General features: G+C 41.3%; 1 protein-coding gene and 1 long non-coding RNA gene across 13 annotated transcripts in view; one reads left to right on the top strand and one right to left on the bottom strand.

Moving 5' to 3' along the window:
- FYB1 (FYN binding protein 1) overlaps positions 1-20117 on the top strand; it is a 179096-nt gene that overhangs the window by 76837 nt on the left and 82142 nt on the right. For 9 of the 11 annotated variants that reach the window (XM_086361513.1, XM_086361510.1, XM_086361517.1 and 6 more), the window contains one exon: positions 2273-3434. The exons of the other annotated variants lie outside the window; for them this stretch is intronic. In XM_086361513.1, coding sequence (XP_086217639.1) covers positions 2273-3434 — 1162 coding nt within the window. The remainder of the gene's footprint in view (positions 1-2272; positions 3435-20117) is intronic. 11 annotated transcript variants of the gene reach the window in all.
- LOC147350256 (uncharacterized) overlaps positions 1-20117 on the bottom strand; it is a 118343-nt gene that overhangs the window by 28417 nt on the left and 69809 nt on the right. The gene's annotated exons all lie outside the window — the stretch shown is intronic.

The raw sequence follows: 20117 nt of genomic DNA, 5'->3' as shown, positions 1-20117 counted from the left end.
TTCACTTGCTTTGTAAAAATAGGAAACCCTCCCAAGTTCCATATACTCTTCAAAATGTCCTACAGATATTGATTTGTTTTATCTTCCTAACAGCCCTATGACATGGCTTTCCTAGTCCCATAATAGAGGAAAGCAAACTGAGGAAATTTTTGTATTGATAACTCTTTTTGCATTTTGTGTTAAGATTTAAAGTCTTCCATAGCTATGATCTCAGGAAGCAAAGGCAGAACTTGTCTTCACCTGTTCCCTCTTTCAGCAACCAAATTCTCTCTGGTTCTCTGGTCTTCCTGCCTGTTACACCCAGGGATTACTTGAGGATTTGAGAAAATCATGTGGATTAAAAAAATGGTCAAAGGAGGCAAGGTAGAAAGCAAGATATTCTCAGCAACTTGGATATAGGGTAATAAATTAAAGGAGCAAAATCAACCTGGAAAATGCTGCTTCCGCTTGGTTTTCTCCTCCTATCTAGGGTCCTTACCCCCATCTTGCAAGTACACACACATTATAGGTTAGTAGAGAGAGAAATTCTTAATGAAAGGACCATTTCTTTTAAAAATCACCATTCACAGAATTCAGCTCAGTGTCAACCTGAACAATTCCCCAAATATATTAGAACCGCAGGGATTCTATACAAAGGAAAATGAGACAGTTTCTGGACTTTGTAGCCCAAGACAGACCTGAATCAGCATCTCTGGCCTTATGGTTTCTGGCTGTGAGCCCTTGAATATGCTACTTAACATTTCTAATAAGAGTAGTTTCCTTTCATTGAGCCCAGGCTGAGGGTCAGGGAGGCACTTCACAAACTCCATTTTTAACGCATATGACAGTTCTGGCAGATAGTCGCTATTATCCCCATTGTATAGATTGTATCACTGAGGTCCTGTGAATCAACAAGGATTGCAACCAAGTTCCCATGCTCTTACCATCACATCCTCCTGCAGTTTCAACCTCTTTCCTATGAAATGGAATTAAATGATGCCATCCTTCAAAAGAATGACATGGGGCAACACAGATAACATGCCTGGTTCCGAATCAAGCACATGTGTTTACACACTAAACAGTGGCTCTTATTATTATGAAAGAAAGTAACATGGGGGTCCATCACAGGGCCTTCAGTGCTACATGACTTAAGAGGAGGAAGCAGTTCTTTCCAACCAGAGAGGATCTCTGGTTTCTTGGTATCTGAGTGGGGCCTTGAGAGAAGAAATATGCTCGGGCGTGTGGCAATGATTGGTGAGTGTGGGAAATAAGAAAACCTTTCTAAGTGAATTTTTAAAGCACAGAAATAGAAACTGTCATGGTTACCTGTGATTTTTTTTTTTTTTTTAATTTCCTGAAAGAACTACAAAAGTTCAACTCCCAGCTTTTGGGAGAAAAAAGGAAACCAACCATGAATTTTTCCAGGTTACTTAGGATTATAGTCTCAGAGAAGGTAACAGCCCGCCCTCTTTCCTAGGTAACACCCTGATTCTAGACAAGAGGGACAAAGACAGTAGCAGGAGACTGGAGAAACCAGCTTCTGGAAATGAGAGTCTCCAGCCCCTTTCTCATCCCCTTTCCAGTGTCCCAGACCCTATACCCCTTGAAAACGAGTGCGGTCGGCCTGCTAGTCTGGTTCCAGCTGAATCATTTACACTAAATATGTATCGATAAGTATAACAAAACTCACTTTATTGCTTATATATAAAAATGAGTGGGTTTTTCTGCCACATCTCCCTGTGAGCAAACAGATGGACTTAAATATATATATATGAACAAGAACAGGCTCACAAACCACAGAGATGTCAAACGTGGCTATGCTGTATAAAGCATGCAACCTAAATTTACAGAAGAGCTTGCTTTCATTTTTGAAACACAGTTTCTCTTTAAGAGCCTCAGCTGTAAAATATGGAAGAAGTCTTTTGTTAGTCACTTTCACATTTTTTTCAAGTTCAACAAAACAGATAAATACCAAGTTCAGAGTAAATCCCACAAGAGAGCTAGAGAAACAGTGAGAGGAAAGAAGGAAAGAGAAGTTGTGACTTAACAACAAAAAAAATACCAAGTCAGTCTAAGACAACCAAAAAAAAAAAAGTCTGTGTATCACAGCCCTCCCCTTTGAAGAAAGTCTCACAACTTATTTTGCCATAGAGGAAGAAAAATGTTACAATATCTCGTGAACCAATCAGCAACGCTGAAGGCCTCAAACCAGGAAACCTTTAAAGTGTAGTATTTTAAATTGTGCAAGTGAGACTTCAGTCTCTCAGCGAGTGTTTCTTCCCTGTGCTTGCAGGATGGAAAAGCAGATGTGAAGTCCCTCATGGCGAAGTTTAACACCGGGGGCAACCCCACGGAGGAGGTCTCCGTCAACAACCGGCCCTTCAAGGTCCCAGGACAAAACTCCCCTTCAGGAGTCCAGGCCAAAAAGAACTTGTTCAACAACCAAGGAAATGCGAGCCCTCCTGCAGGACTGAACAACGTGCCCAAGTTTGGATCCCCCAAGCCACCTCTGGGGGTGAAACCTTCTCCTGAGGAAAAGCCTGACAAGGAGCCCAAGCCCCCATTTCTAAAGCCAGCGGGAGTGAGTCCCAGGTTTGGACCACAGGCTAACTCGGCCACCAGAGACTCCGAGGTGAAAGCAGGATTTCTGAAACCTGTAGGCCCCAAGCCCATCAACTTACCAAAAGAAGATGCCAAACCTGCGTTTCCCTGGCCTCCTGGGGCTAAACCTTCACTTGCCAGTGTAAACCAAGACCATGACTTAAAACCAGGCCCCAAGCCGGGGTCAATGCCTCCAGCCCTGGAGAATGAACCAAAACAAGTCTTGTCAAAGTTGGCTGGGGCAAAAGGCAAGTTTCTGTCAGCCTCACAAGATCTGGACCCCAAGCCCCTCTTCCCCAAACCTGTCTTTGGCCCGAAGCCACCCATGAGTACAGAGGATCCCCAGGAAGATGAGAGCCCCACCAAGACTGCGGCTCCACAGAGAGGGCCCCTGGTCCCCCTGGCAGCCAAGGCCAAGTCTGGCCCTTTGAAACCAGCCAGGGAAGAGCCAGAGAATAAAGAGCACGGAGGTGAGACGTCAGTATCTCCTTTTCCTGGAGTTGTTCTGAAACCTGCTGCAAACAGAGGGGCCCCCGGAGGCCTCCCAAAAAATACTGAAGAGAAAAGAGAAGATAGGAAGATGGATGCAGCTAAGAACATCTTCCTGAACAAAATTACTCAGGAAGAGTCGGCCCCTGGGGCTCCTCCTGCCAAGTTCTTGAAGACCCCTTCGAAGCTGACATCGACAGGGCCCTGGAGCCAAAATCAAGACAAGGAAAAGGGGGACAAGAATTCAGCGACCCCCAAGCAGAAACCCCTGCCTTCCTTGTTTACCCTGGGACCCCCTCCACCAAAACCCAGCAGACCACCCCACGTTGACCTGTCGAAATTCCGGAAAGCCACTTCTGGAAACAGTGAGTTCTTTTCTCCTTTGTTATTTCATATGTTTTGCTTCCCATCAGAGGGTGTTCTAGCTTCTGGGTAAAAATTTGTAACAAGGAATGATGTAACAAAATTTGTAACAAGGAATGTAACAAGTACGCCTGTGTCTATGATGACTTTTTCTTGGTGGTTTCTTTTTTCTGGTATGGGACTTCTGAAAGTGTTGAAATCCTTAGTTCTATTCTGTGAGGAAGTGCCTTGAGGGGGCTGGTTTGGGGGCTTGGGGAGGAATACATCCATTTGATTACTAGGTAGTTTTGCTTAATGATGACCATTTCATTTACTTCTTTCGTTGGATTTCATTTCTGTTGAATTTAGAGTGAGATGTGTTCCCTCTAGTACCACAAAGGCATTAGAAGGTGAGCCAGCCTCCGAGTCAAGTGGCTGAGCCCGGGGGACATTTGACTGTCACGGCTGCAGGGTGCCCTGGCATCCAGCGAGTAGAGCCCAGAGACGCTGCTAGCTCCTCCCAACAAAGAATTATCCAGGCCCGCATGTCAACCGTGCAGAGGTTGAGAAACCTTGTCACAAATGATTTTAAATGTCCACAAATTTATCATGTGTCTCCTAATTCCAGTATTCAAAGAAGAGATGCAAAGGACTCGTGAAATGGCACCTACTGTTTTATATTTTAGCTGTTGTTTTTCAGTCAGCATAAAGTTTTCTGAACATTCCTGATTGCTTAAGTAGTACTTTAGGATAATAAGCCAGACAGAGGGACACATTATTTTCCTTCTGGGTAAATAGTTTAATTTTCTATCAGAGATGTTACCACCCTGCTATGGCATACAATAAAAGTTGATCCTGAATGACTTGGTAAAGATTGGTAACCCTCTGAGTGATGAAAGAAGCTCACTTATGCTTGAAATGATTAAGACTTTAGGCAAAGAATGTGCAATTGTTGTTTATCGTGAGAAAAGGAAAAGGATGGTTACAAGTGACCACACCACTACTAGATGTATCTTTTTTTACTTACAAGAGTGTGATCTATTTAAAGCAATTCTGAGTAGAAAGGTAGTTTGTTTTATTTTGGTCCTGTAGAAGCATTTTGCAATATGTCACTTTCCTGAGATCAGTATTCTCTATGTCAAACCACAGATTACTAATCAAATGCCCCATTAATCACTCACATTGAAACAAGTTTGGAATAACCCCACGATCATCTGTTTTCTAGAACAAGTCAGTCTTGTTCCACTTATGTCCTCATATGTCATCCATCATGTGCTAGTTCTAATACTGATCCATAACTCAGAAATGTTTGGGGTTGTTTTTTTTTAATCTTCTAAAGGACGCTTTCTAATTCCCTGTCTTAATTTTTCTGTGCTTCAGGTAAAAATGAGCTATCATAACCACCATTTTATGGCTCTGACTTCATGTCAAAGAAACTGTCCTGATGCAAAATAGAAATCCTTGAGAGGTTTCTTCCACGTCCGCCATCTTTATTTCCACCGCACTGCCTGGTTTGAATGGTGGTACTCAGATGTCTGCTGTTGCACTATTGAAATGCCAGTGAAGCCCTCTTTGGGCTCTGTAGTCCCAGCAAGGTCAGCCTGGAGCTGATTTTCAGTGAAATACAGCTTCCAGAGACTCAAGCAAAATTGCTTAGGAAGTCAAGTTGATCCTTGCCCTCTTTCTCCTTCTCCTTGCAACCCTGTCCCCATCCGGATGTGCCTCCCCACTGCTCAAGTGTCCCATGACACAGTTAAGACTCTAAATCTTCTCGTCAACATACCCCAGCTCTACCCTCTGATCCCTTGATACATATTATGCTTCAAACTATTCCCTCTTCATCCACCTCTTCAAGAAATCAAAACTCAATCTTTTATTTTTTTCTTTTGGTGGGAGGTGGGATTCTGAATTATTAGAAAAATATTTTATGTTGGAGTGTAGGTGATTAGCAATGTTGTGATAGTTTCAGGCAAATGGCAAAGGGACTCAGCCATACATATATGTGTGTCCATTCTCCCCCAGCCTCCCCTCCCATCCAGGCTGCCCCATAACATTGAGCAGAGGTCCCTATCCTAATACAGTAGGTCTTTATTGGTTATCTATTTTAAATATTGCAGTATATACATGTCAGTCCCAAGCTCCCTAGCTGGCTTTTCCCCCATCTTTCCCCCAAGGTAACCATAAATTCAAAACTCAATCTTCTTAATTTGAACTGACATCAAGTTGTTGTCAGTATAAAGCAATCCAATTCATAACTAATTCTGAGTAACACCCCTTTACAGCATTCACAATTTTAAAAAAGCATTTAATTTTTAACTTATTTTTTAAGTAGAAATTATATCTGACTCAAAAACAACAACTATAACATGATATATAGTGAAAAGAACTTTTAGTCAGTCCCCACCATTTGCTGGGTCTCCACAGAAACCACTCTTCTAATTGCTATATTTGTCCAAAGTTTCTTTATGCTTACCCAAGCAAATATAAATATAGATATTAATCCTCTTGCCTTTTACTGAAGAAATAAAATTCAGTATGCATTGCTTTGATCCTTTGATTGTATTTTTAAAATAAAAATACAATCCCTGCCTATCTTTACACATTTTAATAAGAGGTTACTGTTGAGCTGCATAATATTCAGGTACATGGATGACTCACCTAATTGATATAACAGTTTGTATTGTTTTTAAACTTTTGCTCCTCAAAACAGTGCTGCAGAAATTAACTTTGTATATGCGTCACAAAAATGAACACTTGTTTCCTGAACACAGAGACTTTCTGAATAGTCAGGTCTGCTGACTCCTAATCCCACCACTGCTATGGTTCCATACTAAGTAGTTTAGCATTCCATTTAGGAAGGTTAAAAAAATACCAGAGTTTTAAAGTGTATCATAGTATTCAAATTAATTGAAGCTTCATCTAACTCTGTAGGTTTTCAAAACTCTAGAACTTTTTTCTTAACCTTCTACCTGATTCCTTCCTTTCCAGGTTCACGTTTAATTCCTTAAACATCTTTTCCAAATCTACCTTCCATCTTTTATCATCTTTGTCCAATATATCAGCCAGTAAGGAGACTTCCTGGTGGTCCAGGGGTTAAGACTGTGCTTTCCAATGCAGGGGGACACAGATTCAATCCCTGTTTTGGAAGCTAAAATCCCATATGCCTCACGGCCAAAAAGCCAAATCATAAAACAGAAGCAGTATTGTAACAAATTTAATAAAAACTTTAAAAATGGTCCACATTAAAAAAAAAAAAAAACACCTTTAAAAATAAAAAGAATGCTTATTATTGATTGAGGACTTGTTACATATTAGATACACGCTGCTGCTGCTGCTGCTGCTGCTGCTGCTGCTGCTGCTATGTCACTTCAGTCGTGTCCGACTCTGTGCGACCCCATAGACGGCAGCCCACCAGACTCCCCCATCCCTGGGATTCTCCAGGCAAGAACACTGGAGTGGGTTGCCATTTCCTTCTCCAATGCATGAAAGTGAAAAAATAAAGTGAAGTCGCTCAGTCGTGTCCGACTCCTAGCGACGCCATGGACTGCAGCCCACCAGGCCCCTCCGTCCATGGGACTTTCCAGGCAAGAGCACTGGAGTGGGGTGCCATTGCCTTCTGTTTATTCCTCCTAAGAAACCAATGGAAATGGGAATTTTACCTGGAAACTAAAGCTCAGAGAGGTTAGGGGACTTGCCCAAATCCACAATGTGACTAGGCGGAGAAATTGGTCCTGGACATTGGGTGCAGTCCTCCTGTCTCTCTGATTTCAGAGCCTGTGACCCCCTCATCACCCTCCCTGCTACTCTCCCTCCTTGAAACATAAGATATTATAAAATAATAAATCAAGCATAAATGAAACCCACAGAATCTTTATCCTTCTCTGTTTCTCTGACCTTTGGTTAAAAATTGTCATTTTTTTGTTTTGCTATAAATACCACCATAAATACCATAAATAAAATCCATGTAGACAGAGAACAGTCTGTTTAACATTATCTATTTGGAGCACAGAAATAATATATTCTTGTTAGTCATTTAAATTTGTCTTCCCAACAAAGTCTAATTGGAATTTAGTATTCATACTCTATCAGTTTAGTTCAGTTCAGTTGCTCAGTCGTGTCCGACTCTTCGCGACCCCATGAATTCCAGCACGCCAGGCCTCCCTGTCCATCACCAACTCTCAGAGTTCACTCAAACTCATGTCCGTCGAGTCGGTGATGCCATCCAGCCATCTCATCCTCTGTCATCCCCTTCTCCTCCTGCCCCCAATCCCTCCCAGCATCAGAGTCTTTTCCAATCAGACAACTCCTTGCACGAGGTGGCTAAAGTATTGGAGTTTCAGCTTTAGCATCAGTCCTTCCAAAGAACACCCAGGACTGATCTCCTTTAGGATGGACTGGTTGGATCTCCTTGCAGTCCAAGGGACTCTCAAGAGTCTTCTCCAACACCACAGTTCAAAAGCATCAATTCTTCGGCGCTCAGCTTTCTTCACAGTCCAACTCTCACATCCATACATGACCACTGGAAAAACCATAGCCTTGACTAGACAGACCTTTGTTGGCAAAGTAATGTCTCTGCTTTTGAATATGCTATCTAGGTTGGTCGTAACTTTCCTTCCAAGGAGTAGCATCTTTTAATTTCATGGCTGCAGTCACCATCTGCAGTGATTTTGGAGCCCCCCAAAATAAAGTCTGACACTGTTTCCACTGTTTCCCCATCTATTTCCCATGAAATGATGGGACCAGATGCCATGATCTTCGTTTTCTGAATGTTGAGCTTTAAGTAAACCTTTCACTCTCCTCTTTCACTTTGATCAAGAGGCTTTTTAGTTCCTCTTCACTTTCTGCCATAAGGGTGGTGTCATCTGCATATCTGAGGTTATTGATATTTCTCCCGGCAATCTTGATTCCAGCTTGTGCTTCTTCCAGCCCAGGTTTCTCATGATGTACTCTGCATAGAAGTTAAATAAGCATGGTGACAATATACAGCCTTGATGTACTCCTTTTCCTATTTGGAACCAGTCTGTTGTTCCATGTGCAGTTCTAACTGTTGCTTCCTGACCTGCATACAGGTTTCTCAAGAGGCAGATCAGGTGGTCTGTTATTCCCATCTCTTTCAGAATTTTCCACAGTTTATTGTGATCTGCACAGTCAAAGGATTTGGCATAGTCAACAAAGCAGAAATAGATGTTTTTCTGGAACTCTCTTGCTTTTTCCATGATCCAGCGGATGTTGGCAATTTGATCTCTGGTTCCTCTGCCTTTTCTAAAACCAGCTTGAACATCTGGAAGTTCACGGTTCACGTATTGCTCAAGCCTGGCTTGGAGAATTTTGAGCATTACTTTACTAGCGTGTGAGATGAGTGCAATTGTGTGGTAGTTTGAACATTCTTTGGCATTGCCTTTCTTTGGGATTGGAATGAAAACTGACCTTTTCCAGTCCTGGGACCACTGCTGAGTTTTCCAAATTTGCTGGCATATTGACTGTAGCACTTTTATGGCATCATCTTTCAGGATTTGAAATAGCTCAACTGGAAATCCATCACCTCCACTAGCTTTGTTCATAGTGAGGCTTTCTAAGGCCCACTTGACTTCACATTCCAGGATATCTGGCTCTAGGTGAGTGATCACACCATCGTGATTATCTGGGTCGTGAAGATCTTCTTTGTACAGTTCTTCTGTGTATTCTTGCCACCTCTTCTTAATATCTTCTGCTTCTGTTAGGTCCATACCATTTCTGTCCTTTATTAAGCCCATCTTTGCATGAAATGTTCCCTTGGTATCTCTAATTTTTTAAAGAGATCTCTGGTCTTTCCTATTCTGTTGTTTTCCTCTTTTCTTTGCACTGATCACTGAGGAAGTCTTTCTTATCTCTCTTTGCTATTCTTTGGAACTCTGCATTCAGATGCTTATATCTTTCCTTTTCTCCTTTGCTTTTTGCTTCTCTTCTTTTCATAGCTATTTGTAAGGCCTCCCCAGACAGCCATTTTGCTTTTTTGTATTTCTTTTCCATGGGGATGGTCTTGATCCCTGTCTCCTGTACAATGTCATGAACCTCCGTCCATAGTTCATCAAGCACTCTATCAGATCTAGTCCCTCAAATCTATTTCTCACTTCCACTGTATAATAATAAGGGATTTGATTTAGGTCGTACCTGAATGGTCTAGTGGTTTTCCCTACTTTCTTCAATTTAAGTCTGAATTTGGCAATAAGGAGTTCATGATCCTTATCCACAGTCAGCTCCTGGTCTTGTTTTAGCTGACTGTATAGAGCTTCTCCATCTTTGGCTGCAAAGAATATAATCAATCTGATTTCAGTGTTGACCATCTGGTGATGTCCACATGTAGAGTCTTCTCTTGTGTTGTTGGAAGAGGGTGTTTGCTATCATCAGTGCGTTCTCTTGGCAAAACTCTATTAGTCTTTGCTCTGCTTCATTCCATATTCCAAGGCCAAATTTGCCTGTTATCCCAGGTGTTTCTTGACTTCCTACTTTTGCATTCCCATCCCCTATAATGAAAAGGACATCTTTTTTGGGTGTTAGTTCTAAAAGGTCTTGGAGGTCTTTTTAGAACTGTTCAACTTCAGCTTCTTCAACGTTACCGGTAGGAGCATAGACTTGGATTACTGTGATACTGAATACTCCCTATAGCTTAACAATTACTTTTAACAAACTATATAACACATCGCAATAGAATTTTTCTCAATTGAATGAAGCTTCAATACAAAATAAATATTTTATCTATACAAAATGACCCATATTGTAGATCTATTCCGTTACTTACTTGTAACCATAGCTTGAATATAACCTGTTACTTTTCTGAGCATGGGATGAATAGTTTTTCTTTTCTCTAGAATCACTGAAGGTACAAAAGCCTAAACTTAAAAAAAAAAAAAAAAAATCCAAATATCAAAATGTTCTCTGAACTAACCTTTTCTCTGGTTCCTTTTGGTTCCTGAGCTAGTAGTGAAAGGCCTTCCTCCAAGACACCAATGTGTGTGCCTCACAGCAAAGTGTGAGTTGTTAAGGACCCCTAGCTTGACTGCAGGTGTGTATATAGGGGTTAATAAAACCTACCAGGAAACATTCAATCCAACCCTTTTTCTGGTCTTGTTTTTAAAGCTAGAGAGAAACTAAAACTCATCTTTCCATATGTTAGTTTTAAGAATGATCAGCTCAGGGACTTCCCTGGTGGCCCAGTTGCTAAGACTCCATTCTCCCTGTGATAGGGGGGCAAATTCCATGGTTGGGGACCTAGATCCCACATGCCACAACTGAGAGTTTAAATGCTACAACTAAAAGATTCTGCAACAAAAATCAAAGATCCCTCATGCCGCAACTAAGACCCAGTGCAGTCAAATAAATAAATATCAAAAAAAAAAAAGAGAGAGAGAGGGAGAGAGAATGATTCCCTCATCATCTTGACAACTGAAGGGGTAAGGCCAGGGTGCCAGTGGGCAATAACCAAGGGCTAATGAGGTGGCTGACCCACTCCCTCTCCATTTGTGTCACTTTAACTAATCCATTCTGCACTAACTTGGAACCAAAAGGTGCTTAGGTTATTTTCATCAGCAAGTCACTTGTTTCTAGGAGGGGCAAGATTTTCCATCACAGACTCTGAAACTCTCATGTCTCTTCTCTTTCTCTCTCCTTTCACGTGTATTCTCTTAAAATCACCTTATTAGATTGTATATTTGAAAAATGTTTAACATCAGTGTGTGTTGATCCTAACCATTGCATGAAAAAGGATTCAATGCTCAAGCACATTTAAGAAGTGTGAGGCTGAGTGGGCCCTTAACAGCAGGATTTCCTCAAGCATTACTACACTGCTTTGCGCTTGGAATCTAAGAACAAGGTACCTAAAAACATCGCAGGACAATTCCTCTGAAACATCACGCTATTTCAGAACACTGAAAAAGCTGAATCAGATACTATGATCTTCTCATTCTTGGTCTTTCCTCTCCAAGGTCTAAACCTCTTTTGTTCTTCTAAAATAAACCAGCTCCTCAGTCTAATCCCTGTTCTCTTGAATAACCTATTCCATGCTGTATTATAACAGCATGCTTTGGGTGTTTTTATCCAATATTTTTAACACTATTATAAACAATCTTCCTGGTCTTTGTTTTTATATCCTGGCATATAATTTTGCAGTAGAGAAATATGAAACCCACCCTGAACTCCCCTTTTTGAAAATGACTTGCTTTTCTGTCTGGATTCCCAAAGGAATTTCTGTCTTTACTAAGGTTTAAAATTTAGCCAAGATGTATCTGTGTCAGTCATTCTATCACCAGTATTTTCTGAGATAATATTCCTCTTAGTTCTCAGAGATTTTCTGGTCCATGTACATGGAGGGGTCACCACTTCTTTTGATCTAACTCATGGATGAAAAATACGTCTACTTTAATCCAGTGTCATAAATGTTTCTTCCCCTCAGAGCTGTGATTTGAGTTCTGAGTATTGCTTTTCATCAGCTCACTGCAAAATGAAGGTGAGCTGTGCCGGTCTTAAGGGCAGTCTTTGTGGGGAACGTGAATGTGGTTCCATTTTCTGACATCTTGTTTAGAGCTTGTGCTCAGGCGAGGCCAACCATAGCAATTCATTTCCCGCTCTGTCTCTGGGAAAATCCTGTTGTGGTATTTAGGGCTTCATACTACAGATTTTGCCTTGACCTTCCCCAGGCTATTCTTTCCACTTCTCCAAGCTGGCGTGTAGGGAGCATCCACAGATTTCCCTAGAATAACTGTCTCCCCTACCACCACCACCACGCCATCTTGCTTCTGAGCCCACATAACAAGTGGGAGGCCTCACTTGCCTCCTGTGGCACCAGACTCTTCTGTTTCTTCCCTTAGTCACTAATTTTTAAAGTTTATTCAATGAAGTTATTTTCCTTTTCTTGTGCAGTGGCTGCAACTGAGTTTGGGAGAATATTTATCTTGGCTTATTTCATTTTTCCTATTTGGTAATTAGAAGAGAGACATCCTGTAAGTCCCTCCCTCATTGTTCAATACCAACTAAGTATTTCAGCTATAATCCAGGAGTCAGCAGTATTTCCAAAGGGACCTTGTGAAGTTCACCGCTTGGCAAGACAGGCAGCAAGATGACAGAAAGGAAACTCATGTGACTTTGAGTGCCTACGGAGAGCTTTGTTGTGGACCCTCTGGACTGGGCTCACTGGTCAGGGACACTTGTATGACCACTCCCTCCTACCCCACACCAAGTCTCCTATTCTGGGGAGTCTTCAGGACACAATCAAGAAGGGGTGAGGGGGCTACCCGATGGAGGCTTCCCTCAGACAGTTGATGGCGTCTGACCTCTACCAACTACAAAACCCTGAGAGCAGTCATATTTTAAGCCTTAACATCCAATCAGTTTATATTTAGACTAAGAGACGAATTGAATACTGGCTAAGAAGATGAACCAGGAAAAGGAAAAGACCACCCGGCTGACTCCTGGGGAAGGCAGAGTCCTCCTCTCCAGGGTCACTGTCACCACTAAAAGTCCCCTCAGAATATTGACGTTCCTGTTTTCTTGCTGGGGCATCTAAATTCATTTGTCCATCAAAATTCATTCTTAATGGCTCAGGCACCAGCTAGTCTTTTAATATTAATTTTGACACAATTATCCATTCTTATCATTTAACTCACAGGAAAGTTTCCTTTCAGTGATAGTCACCATGCCTGTAAGACAGACTGTTGCTTTTCCTCATTATGAGAAGAGAAATTTCGGTAAAACCCACTTTGGAGCAACATGCCATGACTTACCCTGATATAATAATTCTTCCTGTGACCAAGGGGCAGAAATTGGCATATTTTAAAGCCACTTACAAAGCAAAATATGGAAATATTGCCCAATCAACTGGTATTATATTAGCATTCACGTAATATATGTGCTAGATCAGAAAAGCTATGGCCACTTATAGCATAAATGAATATATTGTTTTATAATGACTGACTGGCTCACTTACTCTTAAAGTATGAAATGCGTACAAAATGATTTAATATATAACAAATGTGGTCAACAGTATTTAATTCTTTAAATAAGCATGCAAAGCTGTTCAGAGAGTAAATCCTAAGAGTTCTCATCACAAGGAAAAACTATTTTTCTATTTCTTTAATTTTTATATATATTCCATGATGGATGTTCATTAAACCGATTTTGGTAATCTTCTCATGCTGTATATGTCAAATTATTTTGTTGGACTTCTTAAACCTACACAGTACTGTATGTCAATTATATTTCAATAAAATGGGCAAAAGTTAAACATGCAACCCATAGAGATAAAAGCAATAAAATGAAATTGCAATTTACTTGAGGACAGAAGGGGGTAACAGCTAAAAGTCAAATACAAATATATATGAGTCTCATAATCAAATACCTGAAAGCTTTTCCTTAATTTCAATTGTGCTTGCACTTTAAAAAGTTTTTAAAAACCTTAAATAAGAGGATTGGGACAAACATACATTCAGTCCGTTTACTGGACAAGAGATCTTTTGCTTCATATAATCTGCTAAAATAATTTCCAATCCAAGCCAAAGAAAACCCTTTTTATTTTTTTCAAAGAATTGGAATTTCATGATATTCATTTGCCATTGAAGGCTCCTTTTTAACTCCCGATAATAGCTATTTTTGAATATGATGAGTTCGAATGCAAAAAATACCTCTTTGTGCATGTAGGTTTTAGTCTTAAAACAAAATGAATTAACTTTGATAACACAAGAATAGCTCCAGAAGAGCAAAATACGCCTCAGGAGCAGAAATCCAGCTACTTGATTTTGTAAAAAAATACCTGAAAATACTTTATCCTTTTATTAATAGAGTAAGCATAATCGACTGAGCGACTAAAGTGAACTGAAGCACAATCATGATGGTTTGGCATGGCTCTAAAGCACAGAGAACTATCTAGAGCAATAGATTGTTTTTCCTACATATGAGAAACAAAAAAGAAAAAAAAGTCCATACACTGGAGAATCCAACTGCTATATTAACTAGTAAATATGTAGGCAAGAAACCTATTTCTCTTCCATTTAAATTGCCACTAAAGAAAACAGGTTATACTTCATGTTGTCTGGCAAAGCACAGGTAGAAAAAAACACCCAAAGATGCTATCAAGAAAAAGTAACCGAAGATGAGACATCTGTTGTAGAAAAAAACAATCTGTACAAAAACCCATGTGAGGTTTTTCTTTCCCCAAAGTAAGAACTTGCATTGTAGAATTAGCTGTTTGCATTTGTTAACAGAAGTCCGCATCTCTCTGCAGCTGTGTTCCTGAGCACAACAGCTCTTTTGGCCAGCGTGCTCCAGGCAACCGGGGCAGGTGTTTCTCCAGGGACCACAGTGGGTCTGTTGAGGTAGAGAGGGGCACAGGGAAGTTCTTGCCACGTAACCACCCGCCACTCTCTTTTCTTGGTTTTCTTTTCTCAGAGCAGTAAGATAGCTCATCTGATTTTCCGAAGCAACCCCTGTGGTGATTGGATTACTGCAATCAGGCAGCTAAAAATCTGTCCCCGTAAAGTGGCAAAGCAGATAAATATCACAGAGATCCCAAGAGTATTTGAGTGTCTGTTCCCCTCATCTAGAATGAAAGTTGTTCAACTGTTGTTAGGTGGGAAAAGAAGCTTCTAGGCATTACTCTAGTAATGCCCAAAAGAGTCCCTCTCAGTGGTTTGTTTTTAAACCCTACAATAGTTCCTATTTCTCTTCCAAATTGTCACCTTAAACAAGTTGAGATACATCATGTGTTCTCAGTTATTAAGGGTCTAGTCTACAACTTCTCCCTGTTCTCCAGTCTTTAGCTTCTCGTTCATCTAGATGGGACAAGAAGACCACACACACACACACACACACACACACACACAATATAGCCTTGACTGGCTCCTCAGCCATTTTCTTTCAAAAGCTGTTTTATATGGAAGGAATTTTAGGCAAGTCTATAAAATACGGTTCAGTCGTTCATGTTACTCTCAGTTAAAGAGGATTTTGTAGACCAGATAAAAACAGTTTGACGAGCAGGAAATCTCATGCTTTAAGAAGCTGTCTTTGATTCCTCTGAAGACTTGAGTTCTCAGCCCTCAAGAGGAGGAGTTAGTCTGCTCTGGCTGAGTGGCATGCAAGGTTTCTAGATCACTATCTTCTGCTGATCTCTATCTACCACTTAGGAACGCCTGCTTTCTCTATAACTGAGTGATTGTCTAATAGTCCCTCTGTTTGAGTGAACATAGTTTCTTAGGCAGTGCAGCCTGCTATTACAAAAATATCATCAATTGGTGACTTTGCAACAACAGACATTTATTGCTCACAATTCTGGAGGATGGAAAGTCCAAGATCAAAGCACCAACAGATTCAGAGTCTGGTGAGAGCCCACTTCCTGGTTCATAAGTGGCTGTTTTCTCTCTGTGTCCTTACATGGCAGAAGGAGATAGAAAATTCTCTGTGGTCTCTTTTTTAAAGGCATTAATCCCATTCACGAGGGTTTCACTCTCTTAACCTAATTACCTCCGAAAGTTTCCAAGTATCATCACAATAGGGATTAGGTTTAATGTAAATTTTGGAGGAACACAAACATTCCTCTGCCACTCAAATTTGCAAATGACAGCCCACCACTCCCCCAGCCATCAGCTTCCCTCCTATTTTCTTGCTTTGTTCTTCATTCTCATCTTCTAAGCTGTTTCCTTTTTAAAAATCTTATTCTTTTCTATCCCTCTCCACCATCAACACAAATCTCTTTATTTTGGGGACAGTGAAGCCTGGGGAATAAAACCTGCAGAAAAGCTGAGATTTATGGAGGCATGAGGCTCAAGAGGTGGCTGAATTCTGAACTACTAAGAAAGCATGGCTAAATACATGCGTCAATGTGATTTTGAAATGGAAAAGCTAAAGTAGGAAATAAAAGTTTCTAACATGCTCCTGAAAAATCTGGATAAAGTTCATTCCAAACGCCAGCCTAGGTTTCATGGACAAATTTAATGGTCCCCACAGAAGATAAAGGAATAACCATGTGACCTGAATTCTCAAGGTCATTTCTTGCTTTAAGCTCCTGAGTCTAACTGGGATCATTTAGCAACTGCCACCCTGACCCTGTTCCATACCGCAACACCCAAACAAGACCTGACTCTTTCCTTTAATTTTCACTGTGAACCACTCACTGAAGGCAAGAGTGTGCGTGAGTGACAGACTTCAGTGAAGGTGTATGGAGGAGTTCACATGGCTAGAGGTGTAAGATGGAACTTTGGCAACCATCATTCTTCAAAAGCAGCTGGGCATTTTGCAACTCAGTCTTCTGTCCCCACCACAGTGACTCACCTTCTTCTTTCTTTTCCTCACTTCTTTGACTCCTCTTTCTCAATGGCAAAGAAAAATGAGAATACTCTTTCCATTTTCTTATTCAGAAAAGTTTAGTTGTCTCTAACCCGAACCCTGGAACTCAGCTGGGGTCTTCCCTTGAGCATAAGCAGGAGTTCCGTATTCAAAGGCCATCTCACCGTCTCTTGTGAGTGGAAGGAGTTTTCAGGAAGGGATGGCCAGGGGTGGAGAGAGCAGAAATGGTTTTATTTTATATTGCGGTTGATACGCATTTTATTACCAGAAAAAAAATTGATGATGAATAGAATAGACCCAGGAGAGTTTGGTTGGGCCTCATAGAAGTACAGGAACTGAATTGTTCCAAATAGTACTATAGTCAGTCAGGTTGTTTTATTCTTTTGTCTACTTTCAGTGTCTAATAACCAGGGATTCTTTAAAAATTAAGAGTGCTGGAGAGTGGTTTTCTTCTATCAGATCTGAGATTTGCAAGTTTTCAGACTTTTGCCTGAATTAAAATGTTACGAGGACAGCCATGGAAACCTATGTCCCTTACATGTCTTCCAGATCATTGTGACACTAAATGGGTCCTAAAGAAAAAGGTGACCAAAATGGATAGGCGTTCCAGTCAACAGTGGATATGTCATATATTCAGAAGAAGCGAAGAGACATCAAAGTTGGGTCTTGGTCCTTAGGAATGCCCTTGAAGCTTCTAGTTCAAGAAGCCTGAGATGGAACCCAAGAATCGGAATAGTTATCAACATTACCAAGTGGTTCTGTTGCAAGTTGTTTCTGGGCCACAGTTAAGATATACTGCTGTTTATGAGAACTGTTCCAGTCGGGGAAGGGTAAAGGGACTAAGGGAAGAGGGAGGATTTCTAAGCCAGAGGTATTTTCCTGTAAACAAAAGGAATATTGAAACAATGCGATATTAGGATATTAGAAGTTAGTGATTACATCAAAACATGGAAATGACTGAGTGATCTGTTTAAGTAAACAAATAGTATCCAAGTGTTGATCTTAAAAATTTGCTTGGTTAAGGAAAGTGAGAAGTTGCTATTCAAATATCTACCATCTAGGTGGCTGGTACTGGAGTTTTGAAAGTCCTTTGCTGTATCAGGCATTAACCTGTGTGTTGCTGGATGACAGAGATATCCAGCGGTGACTGGGGGTTTTTGGAACCCTCAGGAGCTTCAACTAGTTAGGCTGTTTTAAAGGCTGGTGGTTAAATCATACACACCAGCTGGCTGGTACACCCCGGCTGCCAGCCAGCCTGGAGGAGGGCAGTGTACCCCCACAGAACACCTGTCATCAAGGACTCTTGCCACGTGCTCCCTCCATCTCCTTTCTTCCTTTTTTCTGTTCTCAATTCTCTCCTCCTTCCGTTTCTTTTCTTCCCTCTGCCCCGCAGTGGCTGTCAGGTTAACTCAGCAGTGTGTTTCACATGCCACTTATAGTTACTAGTCATCAAATTAAAAAACCTTATTTAACACTACTGGTGGTATGTGTGTGTGTGTGTTCTAGTCACACTGACTCTTTGTGACCCCATGGACTGTAGCCCAGTCTCCTCTGTCCATGGAATTCTCCAGGCAAGAATACTGGGGTGGGTTACCATTTCCTACTCTGGGGATCTTCCTGATCCAAGGATCAAACCCGCATCTCTTGCATCTCCTGCATTGCCAGGTCTGTTTTTTTTAACCACTGTGCCACCTGGGAAGCCCCATTGGTGGTACTCAAGGCGAAGGGAAAAGTGCAAGTGCTCAGACAAAGAGACTTTGGAAACCTGAATAACTGTGTATCACTGTAAGAACTATCACTATATCGATTCCGGCCAGAATAACAGGGGAGCCTACAGTCCTGCCCAGGGTGGCCACACTTGTTTCCTTGGGAGATCTCCATGCTTGGAGATTGTGGGGCCCCTCCACTGAAACTGACCAGGAGGGCCAAGGGATGAGCAGAGTTAAAAGCACTGGGTGTTTCTATGCTCTGAATCTGATTAGTGCCCAAGTGCAACTGTACTGGCCTAGCTACCCCTCCTTGTGCGTGCTGTGCATGCTAAGTCACTTCAGTCATCCCTCACGACTTTGTGGGACCCTATGGACTATAGCCTGCCAGGCTTCTCTGTCCATGGGATTCTCCAAGCAAGAATACTGGAGTGGGTTGCCATGCCTTCCTCCAGGGAATGTTCCTGACCCAGAAATCAAACCCATGTCTCCGTGTCTCCTACACGGGCAGGTGGATTCTTTACTGCTAGCACCACCTGGGAATCCCAGTTACTTGCCTTATCTGTTAATAAATAACTCATTGCTTGGTAACAATGTTCATCTTTTTCTTTGCCAATGTTTAGTATGTTAATTTGCTACTGCTAAGTTGCTTCAGTCGTGTCCGACTCTGTGAGACCCCAGAGACGGCAGCCCACCAGGCTCCCCCGTCCCTGGGATTCTCCAGGCAAGAACACTGGAGTGGGTTGCCATTTCCTTCTCCAGTGCATGAAAGTGAAAAGTGAAAGTGAAGTCGCTCAGTCGTGTCCGACTCTTATCAACCCCATGGACTGCAGCCTACCAGGCTCCTCTGCCCATGGGATTTTCCAGGCAAGGGTACTGGAGTGGGGTGCCATCACCTTCTCTGAGTATGTTAATTTGCTAACCTTCAAAATAAACCTATGTTCACATAGAACTTAGAAATTTAGCCAATGCAAAAGAAAACTAAACGTTTGTCTTAAAATAAAGGATGTCTTTCCTCTGTAATGCTGTTTTAGTTGATGTTCAAAGCCATGCAAATTTGGAGACAAGTTGTCTCAAGTTTTCATGCTACAGACAGATTCCTGCTCTTATAAGCCTAATGAGAGAAGGAAAGGGTAGATGTGGCATGGGAAAAAAAAAAAAAACACAGATTTTTTTTTTCAATCTTGTCACTGTATGTTTGTAAGCTGGAAACTTTCTTTTTAATCTCACTGTTGAAGTTGGTACATGAGCTTGCAGAAAACACTCTGAATACTCTGTGATCTATGAGAAAGTGAGATGTATTCTAAAGACAGTAGTGCTTTTTTGGTTTTGAAAAATGCAAGCGTTTACACAATTGTTTTTCATCAGGGAGAATTCAGAGCAGATGATCTGTTGCTAGAGACTTGGGTCTAGTACAAGCCCCACTACTTACTGTGACCCTAAGGAGGGTTCTTAGCTTCTCAAGCCTCCAGTTTTCTCATCTGTTAATGGAGATAAGAAATCAATTTTGTGTCATGGGATTGTTGTGAGGATTCAATGAAAAGGTGTAAAATATACTATTAAAGTTCCTGGTGTGTTGAGGTCCTTTAATGGACCAGAACCTGGGGGTCCGGAGTCAACCAATAAGAAAGTAAAGGAGAGAGAAAGAGGCTGATACTCCTTGGTTTACGCAGAAAGCCAATAAAGCCCCTG

The sequence above is a fragment of the Bos grunniens genome, chromosome 20, assembly GCF_055505025.1.
Source record: "Bos grunniens cultivar Pamir isolate PY7600 chromosome 20, Bosgru_T2T1.0, whole genome shotgun sequence".
Lineage (NCBI taxonomy): Eukaryota > Metazoa > Chordata > Mammalia > Artiodactyla > Bovidae > Bos > Bos grunniens.
Note: the sequence above shows the minus strand (reverse complement) of the source record. Positions and strands in the feature narration are given on the sequence as shown.